The sequence below is a fragment of the Myotis brandtii genome, unplaced genomic scaffold, assembly GCF_000412655.1.
Source record: "Myotis brandtii unplaced genomic scaffold, ASM41265v1 scaffold269, whole genome shotgun sequence".
In the NCBI taxonomy this organism is placed as follows: Eukaryota; Metazoa; Chordata; class Mammalia; order Chiroptera; family Vespertilionidae; genus Myotis; species Myotis brandtii.
The window spans coordinates 981,626-991,985 of NW_005360226.1; the positions used below are offsets into that span (position 1 = coordinate 981,626).

The 10,360-nt window shown below is 37.4% G+C and overlaps 1 protein-coding gene across 2 annotated transcripts in view; it reads right to left on the reverse strand.

Moving 5' to 3' along the window:
• Positions 1-10,360, reverse strand: part of STAM (signal transducing adaptor molecule (SH3 domain and ITAM motif) 1) — a 34,435-nt gene that overhangs the window by 21,760 nt on the left and 2,315 nt on the right. Inside the window, exons 3-5 of one of the 2 annotated variants that reach the window (XM_005868448.2) lie at positions 9,091-9,237; positions 4,328-4,418; positions 2,437-2,629 (exon numbers count right to left, since the gene is read on the reverse strand). In XM_005868448.2, coding sequence (XP_005868510.2) covers positions 2,437-2,629; positions 4,328-4,418; positions 9,091-9,237 — 431 coding nt within the window. Of the gene's footprint in view, positions 1-2,436; positions 2,630-4,327; positions 4,419-9,087; positions 9,238-10,360 lie in introns of both variants that reach the window. The other variant, XM_014541398.1, reaches the window with a different exon arrangement.

A 10,360-nucleotide genomic window follows, 5' to 3' on the forward strand; every position in this document is an offset into this window, starting at 1 on the left:
GAGAGAGAGAGAGAGAGAGAGAGAGAGAGAGAGAGAGACACACACTAGAGGGAAACAAGCTATTTTGCCTTGGACAACTCATGTAAGCTGTGTGGTTCTTCCTGTTCTCCCTTCCCCACTGGTTGTTGGGAAATCAAATGTAAAAGCATCATGTAGGGTGAAGGACTTTGTACATGTAAGCCAGTCTTAGCTTCCTGACTGACAAAGGGGGTTTCAATATTGCAAAGTGCAACTTATTGAATTGTGGACCATAAGGATGAACTTCCACTGTGAGAGGATGGACGCTGATGCTAAATTGCTTGGAATTTAATCCCAGCAACTTAGTTTACTAACGGTCATTTGACATTGGAAATGTTACTTAAACTCTCTGTGTCATGGATTTTCACCTGTAAAATATGAAAAGAGTATTTCTCAATTGATAACCTAGCTGTGAAATAGCAACAAATTAATACATGAAAAATAGTTTGAAGAGCCTGACCTGTACAAAAAACATAAGCTAACACACATTTTTTTTTGTTTACATTTGGAAGATTGCTGAGAACCTCACGCCATTGGAAGTTCCGTGTGCCTGCTATCTAAAAGGCGCATGTGTAAATCTTTTTGCATTTAGTAGATGCTGTGGGCTTGATTTCTTGTTCCTTTCACCACTGAACATCCTGTGAATGGCAGTGTCTCCCACTCACTTAGCTTATTGTCAAGTCCATCATTCTGACTCTGAATCGTGGGTCCTTGCTGGGCTCTGCTAACAGCTTCCATCAGTTTAATGTCATATAGTTTAGACCAGTGATGGCGAGCCTATGACACGCGTGTCAGAGGTGACACGTGAACTCATTTTTTTGGTTGATTTTTCTTTGTTAAATGGCATTTAAATATATAAAATAAATATCAAAAATATAAATCTTTGTTTTACTATGGTTGCAAATATCAAAAAATTTCTATATGTGACACGGCACCAGAGTTAAGTTAGGGTTTTTCAAAATGCTGACACGCCGAGCTCAAAAGGTTCGCCATCACTGACCTAGCTTGTGCCCTCTCACAATCTGTGAACACTCAGGGTATGTCAGAAAGCTGGTTTTGGCCTGATTCCGCAGGCATAAGGCTAATATGCCAATCGACCAAACGGTGGAACGACCTGTCGCTATGATGCACACTGACCACCAGGGGGCAGATGCTCAATGCAGGAGCTGCCCCATGGTAGTCAGTGTGCTCCCACAGGGGGAGTGCAGCTCAGCCAGAAGCCAGGCTCACGGCTGGCAAGTGAAGCAGCAGTAGTGGGAGCCTCTCCCGCTTCCACAGCAGCGCTAAGGATGTCCGACTGACAGTTTAGGCTAATCCGGTGGGGAGCGAACCTAAGCCAGCAGTCGGACTTCCCCCAAGGGCTTCCAGACTGTGAGAGGGCACAGGCTAGGCTGTGGGACCCCTGCCCTCCGAGGGCAAGAATTTCATGCACCGGGTCTCTAGTATTATAGTAAGTACTAGAGGCCCAGCCCACAAAATTCGTGCATGGGTAGGGTCCCTAGGCCTGGCCTGTGGTCAGGGCCAATCTTCCCCGGCTGCCGGCAGCCAGCCCTGCCCCCTGCTGCCGCCGTTGGTCGCCTTCTGTGTGTGGGGCAACTGGCAGGGCAATCGGGGCCCGGTCGCCACCCACATTCGCCGCCACCCAACCCCGGTTCCCCGTTCCTCATCGGGCGATCGGAGCCTGCTGGCCGGGGGGAGGGACCAAGAGGTTGACCAGCAGGCCCCAATCCGGTGATCAGGGCCTGCAAGCTGAGGCAGCTCCTGCGTTGAACGTCTGTCCCCTGGTGGTCAGTGCACGTCATAGCCGACCAGTTGTTCCGCCGTCTGGTTGATTTGCGTATTATGCTTTTATATATATAGATTATAGAAATAACCTTAAATCTATTTGAATTTATTTTTAAAACCACTAATTTGCCAAGTTTAGAACTTCATTATCAGTAACAATTTTCATAAACATAAAGCTGTAGTAAGAGACAAATGCACTGAATCACCCCTCCTATGATAACGTAAATCCATATAATTCCATGTAAAATTAATTTGTTCCAAATACACTAAATAATAAACACACTATATTTTATATTATAAATTTCATAAATACACATATACACATATATTTGGTATTTTTTCTAAAATCTTAACTTTTTTACTAATTTAACAATCTATATTATTAGATGGAACCAAAAATGAATAGATTAAACTAAGCCTTCCCCCCCAAAATTAAAACTAATTAAATAGATAAGAAAAAAATTAAACTACAAAATAAGAATCCAGCCATTATATCATAAGCAAAGCAACCATCAGACAAAGAAAATAGCTGGATTAGTATTTTTCAATTGCATTTGGTGATAGCATCCAACAGGAGTAATATGAAACACAGAAGTAATATGTTATATATTTTTCACATGAAAGTTCCATCACCTGTCATCAAGAACAGTAATAATTTCTCCAGCTTTAAAAGTAAGTTCATTATCTTCAGCAGCTTCAAAGTCATATATAGCACGAACTTTTCGGCCTTCGTGTTGGTGGTTAGTTAAGAGGTTGGATGTACTTGGATACAAAGTGGAAAGGGTGGTGGACTGCTGTTTTTGTTCCTTCAGGGACAGCTCAATGGCTAGAAAATAATGGGTTTAAAAAGACCCAAAATGTTAACATGTCCAATAATCCAAAGAAGTATAAAAATATATCTGAAGGTAAAAAGTATTCTTCTCTCAGTAGTGTAGCTGGAAACTAGGACAATAAAAATCATTTAATCAATTTTATTCATTCATTCACAACTGAAAGTTCAAAAAAATAACAAAAAAATTGAACTGCATGATGACTATTTTTCACTGAACAAGACAATTAAAATAATTCTGGGTAATTAAAAGACATAAACTTAGATCCATTTTAAAAATTTTCGTTGCAGATATATTTTCTTTTGTCTTTTCAATGTATTCCTATAGCCTAAGTTCCCAAAATGATAAAATCACTAGGGAAATAGTCTCAAGCCTCACTGGGGACTTACTGATTACTGAGAACCTATATTTTATTGCTCCAAAGATAATTCTTTTATAATCAGTCTAAGGATTGGAATTTAGAAATAACTACAATAAAGTCTCACCTAACAAATTACCCAAAATAGATTTCAAATGTGTCTCCTCTATCTCCATCCTCCTCTCCCCATGTAGGCCATCACTATGGGATTGATTACCTTGGTTTCAAATCAACCCAAACCTCTTCTTCCTTTCCACCTCTGTTCTAGATCAATAAAAGACCTAATGAGAAAATAAAACTTTAAAACTATCCTAAGAAAATATAGGAAAATGTCTTTTAGGATGTTAGAGTAGGAAAAGAACAACTTAAGACATAAAAAAGCAAAAATAACAGAAAAGCAAAAATGTTGACTACATCAAAATTTAAAACTTGTTTGATAAAACACACCATTATCAAAGTTAAAGTATAAGCCAAAAATCAAGAAAAGAATAGATATCTACTATAGATAAAACAGGCAAAAGATTAGCATGCAAAATAAAGACTTTCTACATATCATTATGTTTTTTAAAAAGAGACTCAATAAAAAAAGAGAAAGTCAATGCAAATAAGCATACAAAAAAAGACTCAACCTCACTGGCAGTAAAAGAAATAAAATTTAAAATAATGGGACATCATTTTGAATCTATCATACTCATAAAACTTAAACAGTGACAAGACCAAATGCTGTCAGAAAGTTAAAAATAATAATAGCTTTCATACACTGATGATGGAAAATAAAATAAAACTATTACCAAAACTGAAGAAATGCCTGCCCCATAAGCCAACACTTCACTCTTAGTCACACAAAATACACACACACACACGGGAACACATACAGGTATATTCAATGCAGCATGTTTATTATAGTAAAAATAAAAAACAGAAAACCCAAATGTCCATCAGTAGGAGGATAAATTACAGTGTGTATTTATTAGTACACTGGCATATTATACAGCAGTTAAAAAAAAGTAAATTTGATTCATGTCTAATCATGAATAGATCTCAAAACATTGCATGAAAAATACAGTTGCAAATAGATGTATACTATTTACAAAAAATTTTTATTGGACACTAAAAGTATTTGGTACTGTTTATGGATATTTATGGGTAAATTGTGTAGTAAAAATACTGATCAGTAAGACATACATGATAGTCGCATTGGGAGAGAAGAGGAAGAAGTGATATTGAGGGAAACAAAGTAGATTTCAGCTATTTTTTTATTTTAAAATATTTCAGGAAAAAAAATATTAAGTAAGCAACCCATCTTTTTGCCACCATCAGGGACTTAAAAACATACCTTTGGCTAAATCTTCTTCTTCTTTTTTGTTAGTCACAGTACCAGGATCCTTGGCTACCAGAGCTGGGCTTGCTTTTGCTTGTTCTGCAGCCTAACACACACAAAAAGGAACACAGTATTTGAGGGCTGATCTCAAATACTCCAACCCCACCTAATCTACAAAGGTGCAAGATCCTTCTTGTCAATCTAAAACTTCTGAAGAATAAAGAAATCCAACTGGAGCAGCCTGAAAAGGAGAAGAGTTAGAACTGGAGAAAACAGACTGAGAGCAGCTGGATACTTAGAGCCAACAGCCTAAATAACACTGTTGCCGATTTGTGCAAAGAGGTTAAACTAAAAGCAGACAGTACGCAAACCAAAGGGGGAAAAAAAATAGAGATTTAAAAATGTTTAGAAAAATAAAACTGGAAAAGGGGTTGAGAGAGGGAGGAAGATGACTATTTTAAAAACAGATAGCTTCAAAATTTTTTAAATATGTATTTAAGGATTCTATTTTATTGCTTGCTTCCAGATTAAAAGTCAGGATGTTCTCTTTAGGGACCCAGATTTATATATAACAATATAAATGCTCATAAAATTATACTATTTGGTAAAACAAAATACATGTAGTTAATTCTGGGAATATATTGCTGTCCATCTTAAGTATATTTTATAAATAAGGTAGTTTACAAGTAAATTAATACATAAATTGATTCGCTTCTAAGCCTCAATGGCTTCTTGGTTTTTCCATGGCAGTAAAGGCAATTCAGACGCCAGCCTATCTTACCAGTCTTATTTTCAACCATTCTATCAGTGACCAGAAACTGCTAGCCTATATACAGATATATTATATGTATATAATATATACACACATATGTATATGTATACATATACTAGAGGCCTGATGCACAAAATTCGTGCAAGAGTAGACCTTCCTTTCCCCGGATGTTGGCACCGGCTTCCCTCCAGCCCTGCTTCGTCCAGAAGGACGTCTGGTCTAATGAGCTTATTACCCTTTTATTATTATAGATACCCATACTGGTATTTCTACACATATGACACACATTTGCTTTACTTATAATGTCCTCCCCTCTGGCTCTGTTTTCTCCATCCATATTTTTCCCTGTTGAGTTGCAACTCATCAGTGGGTAAACAGCTAAAATATCACTTTCTCAGTGAAACATCCCTAAGCCTCTTAATAAAGCATTCCCTCTTCCATGTTCCTCTGGTAATACTTTCAAACAAGGTGCTATGACATGGGTAGTTAAGAATGGGTAGTCAGGCAAACACGGGATCAAACTATAAATCCATGCACTTTGTGTCTCAAGTCCCTCATCTACAAAATGAGAATAATAATATCACCTACACACTACAGGATATTAAGAGGATTAAATTAACACAGGTAGCTTCTAAAATCAGATAAAATGGGGGCCCTTCAAGGTTTAAACAGAAAGTATAACATTGTCTCCTGGGATTTATAATGTATGTAGGAGAATATATGTCATATGTAAGATGACTATAGCATAAAGGATGCTGAAGTGGGGAGTAGACAAACCCTATACTGTTGCAAGGTTTCTACATTTTACATGAAATAATATAGTATTAACTCAAAACAGATTTTTTAAAGTTACAAATGTATACTATAATTCCCAGATAAATCAATAAAAAATGGAATTCTAATTTTTAAATGATTGTTAAGCAGATGAAAGGCAAAATATTATAGTAACATACAGTTATATATTCTTCACTTAGTATATTTTATAATGTCAAACAAACACACAAGGCACTTATTTTTAGAAAAGCTGATTACAAAAAAGCTTTTTATAGTTCACTGCATAGAACTTTAAGTACCTTCAATTCTGATCCTTCTCTTGTTGCAGTATTTTAATCATTATACAACTGAAAATTGAAAGTCAGAGGTAATCTTTTTCATAACATATAAAAATTTTTCATAATCTGGTCAATTTCACAAAACAAATATGTTGATTTTTTGTGGTCTATGAAGAAATCTCTATTGGTGCAGAAGGAAGTGCAGAACATGCTGCATTAAGCCTGCATTCCTGAACTGCACACTTTTCAAAGTTCCTTTCTATCATCAAGTTCTAAGTGTAGCAATGACACTTGTCTTATTAACTAGCCAAATACAGGAGCAGTTTACCATTACTTTTATCTCTACATCAAAAGTTAGTGCTAAAAAAATCACAGCAGCATAAAAATAAGTTAGGTAACTAAAGTATGACTTTTCTTATCATTTTTATTATTTTCTTCTGAACTTGGGTAAAAAATAAACTTAAAAATCCTTATATTTTCATAGGCTTTTGTTAAGAATGTTAACAAAAATCTACTCTGACTAAATGTGATGACATACAACAAAGTGATTTCAAAATCTAGAGGGACTTCTACAGTTGATACTAGATGACTCCTTTTAAAAAAAAAATTAGCTTTATTGTTCAAAGTATTACAGATCTTCCCTTTTTTCCCTAGATGACACATTTTCATTAAACATAAGGTTCTTTACAAACAGGGTTTTCAATGATACACTTTTCAGAAAGTAGTATAAAAAAAACCCATTCTATTTCATCTTATTGTACTTTATATGCATTTTATATATTTCCTGTGGCTAAATGATAGCAACTATAATAAAATTAGGTTTCATGTATTTCGTAACATCTAGATGAAAAGAAGAAAAGTGGCTCTTAACTTTAATGTTGCTGATCTACGTCCTGAATCTTTTGAGCAGGAGAGTAACCTAACTTCTATGCCAATCGATCAATCAATCAAATCCTCTTGCCAGTGTTCACTCCACTTCTTGTCCTTTGAAGCCTAGTCTGGACAGACACATATCCACTAACTTCTATATCAAGGAAGGCAGAATGGTGTAGTGGAAAGAACACTGGACTGAAAGTCAGGAACCCTGTGTTCTCCTTCCAGCTCTGTCGACTACTCTTGCCCAAGTGTCCCTGGGCAAGTCACTTAATCATTCTGGGTCTCAGTTTCCTCATCTGTAAAATGAGGGGATTAGATTAGAGAATCCCTAAAGATGTCCCCACAACTGAGAGTCTAGGTTAACCAAAAAGTGCTATATATCAAACAGATCATTAATTCTTCCTTCTCTTATAGAAACAAGTCCCTTGCACTGAAAGCTGTATTTGAGAGCAGTGCTTCTCAAACTTCAATGTGTATACAGAATCATCCAGGATCTTGATAAAAGGAAGATAATAAATCCATGGATGCCGAATTTCTAACAACATGATGATGATGATGGTCAATGAACCAAATTTTGAGTAACAAGCTCCAGAAAAGGTTTGAGGCATAGAAATTACAATTCCATTAAGCATCTACACTTTGGTTCTCTATAGAATCTACTTTGATAATTAAACATTGCTTCTATTGTCAAGAAACTTATAAGACTCTTGGATTATTCTGCATAAAGTTATTCTGTAATTATAGATTTAGAAATTATTCTGAGAGTAGTAAAAGCCAGCTGTCAGTCATGAATACTTCTAAAAGATATAATTTATCATTATAAAACTATTCAAAAGCCAAATTTTTTGAAGAAAGAAGTAAAATATCCTCCCTTCCTTACTCTCCTAAGTATATTTCTGGGTTTTTTTTACAGTTCAAAAGTACACAGATAAAGTAGAAGTGCCTTGGAGAAAGTCTAGATAAGTCTGGATGAATCAGTTCATGATTCCCTAAAGTGGTCAAAACCCCAAACTTGAATCCTTGACAGCTGAGATTTTCTGCTCATGCTTTTGTACCACTCATTACATTTTACTCCAATACATACATTTTAAACCCTTTTCATTAGTTGGGCATGCTAAAGGATGGTTACCCAGAATAGAAAAAGAATAAAAGAAATACCCTCCCTCCCTTTTCTTTTATTTCTTTCTTCCCTCCCTCCCTCCCTCCCTCCCTCCCTTCAGAGAAGAGTATTGGGGATGGATTCCTGTTACTATCCTGAGAGAATGGATGATTTACATACCAATCCCTGCAGCCCCTTTCAATGATAAGAGTCTAAGCATTTTACAGAAATAGGTTTAGTGATTTGAGAGAGAAAGAGAAACACTGGTTGCCTCCTGTGGGGACTGCACCCACAACCTAGGTATGTGCCCTGACTGGGAATCGAACCCACAACCTTTTTGGTGTACTGGACAACACTCCAACCAACTGAGCCACCCAGCTGGGCCCCTTTCATTTTTTATATGACATTAATTAGACATCAGTCTCATTACATAATTTTTTGAAAAGGAAAGTTAAGCCTTTTGGTCAGTCATATTTATTAGGAGAAAGGAAAAAGATGAAGCCACTGGTCAGGTTTTATGAAGGGAAGAAATGCTTCATGTGCTTCTCTTCCCATTGACCCCTTTATATCTCCTTCCCACTTTTAATACAGGTATTCATAAATTTCATAATAAAAAAAACCTCTAAACTCATCTTTAAATTTTAAGGATATCCCTATTTTGATGATAGCATTAAGAGCATTTAATAAGACTTACTTGATGTAATAATTTTGTCTATATTAGAACTAAATTTTAAAAAATTTTAATTGCAAATGTTACAGCAAATTCATTTATAAAAAAAGGAGAAACAGTGGGAAAGTAGAAGTTAGAACACATTAATATTCCACCCTATTTTTATGGCACCTCGAAATGCAAGATTATTATTAACAAAAAAATCCTTCAAAGTAATAAAAGCTACTTGGGTTTGGAGGGGTGAAAAGTAATAATAAATATGGCTACTTCAGAAAAACACTGTAGCACACATACAACTTTATAAAATACCTGAGAGCCAATAGCTGGAAACGTAACTCCTTGTTCTTTAAGGTTCTTAATCATTGCCGATATTAGACTGAGCTGTGGATCATTCTTAAATTCATCTGTCCATTCAACCATAAGGGCCTTTAATTTTTCACACACTTTAGGATGACCCTGGAAGTAGAGAAAATAATTAATAAGATTTTATCTGGAAATAGTAACTGGAAAGAGAAATATATCTGGAAATAATCAGTTGATAGAGAATTATCAGTAAGCCAAATCTGTTTGAATTGTAAGTCACTTTAAATGGTTTTGCTATTTAATTTTTGTATGGTTAATGTTTTCATTAAAGTTTTTCATACCAAAAATATTACTAAAAAGTATACTAATTTCTGGCCAATGATTTAATATAGATATCTTAAATATAAGAATTCTGAAGTGTTATAATTCTCTTTTTAAATCACAAATTACCCCTAGCAAAAAGAAACAAAAAAGAGAGAGAGAGAAAACAAATTACCCCTAACTATAGACAATACATAAAACTACAGTTGGTTATTAAAAACTTGAGGCCCAATGCACAAAATTCGTGCAAGGGTAGGCCTTTGCAGCCACGGATGCCTCGAGGCCCTGGCTGCCTCGTGGCCCCGCTCCCCACCCGCACCCACCTTGGCCTGGCGCTACCCATGTCCGTCACCACACACCCCCTGGGCCTCCCTCTTTGGGGCAATCGCGGAGCCCCTGATTGATTGCCCCACCAGCCAGTGGCCTGGGCCTCCCTCTTTGGTGCGATGGATCACGCCCCACAGAGGGAGGCCCCACCCACGCGCCACAGCTCGCCAGTTGGTGACCTGGGCCTCCCTCTGAGGCGATTGTGGAGCGCCCTCATTGATCACCCTGCTGGCAGATGGCCTGGGCCTCCCTCTGCGGGGCGATCATGGGGCAATGGCCAGGCCCCCAACCAATCGCATGGCACCCGCCTTGACTGGCCTAGTGCCAGCGGGTGTCATAGCATGGTCATTTAGATGGTCATTCCACCATTCGGTCGATTTGCTTGTATTATTATAGACTAGAGGCCCGGTGCACGAAATTCATACGGGGGGGTGCAGGGGTGTCCCTCAGTACAGCCTGCACCCTCTCCAATCTGGGACCCCTTGAGGGATGTCCGACTGCCTGTTTAGGCCCGATCCCACCGGGACTGCTGGCTCCCAACCACTCGCCTGCCTGCCTGCCTGATTGCCCCTAACCACTTCTGCCTGCCAGCCTGATCACCCCCTAACAACTCCCCTGCCAGCCTGAT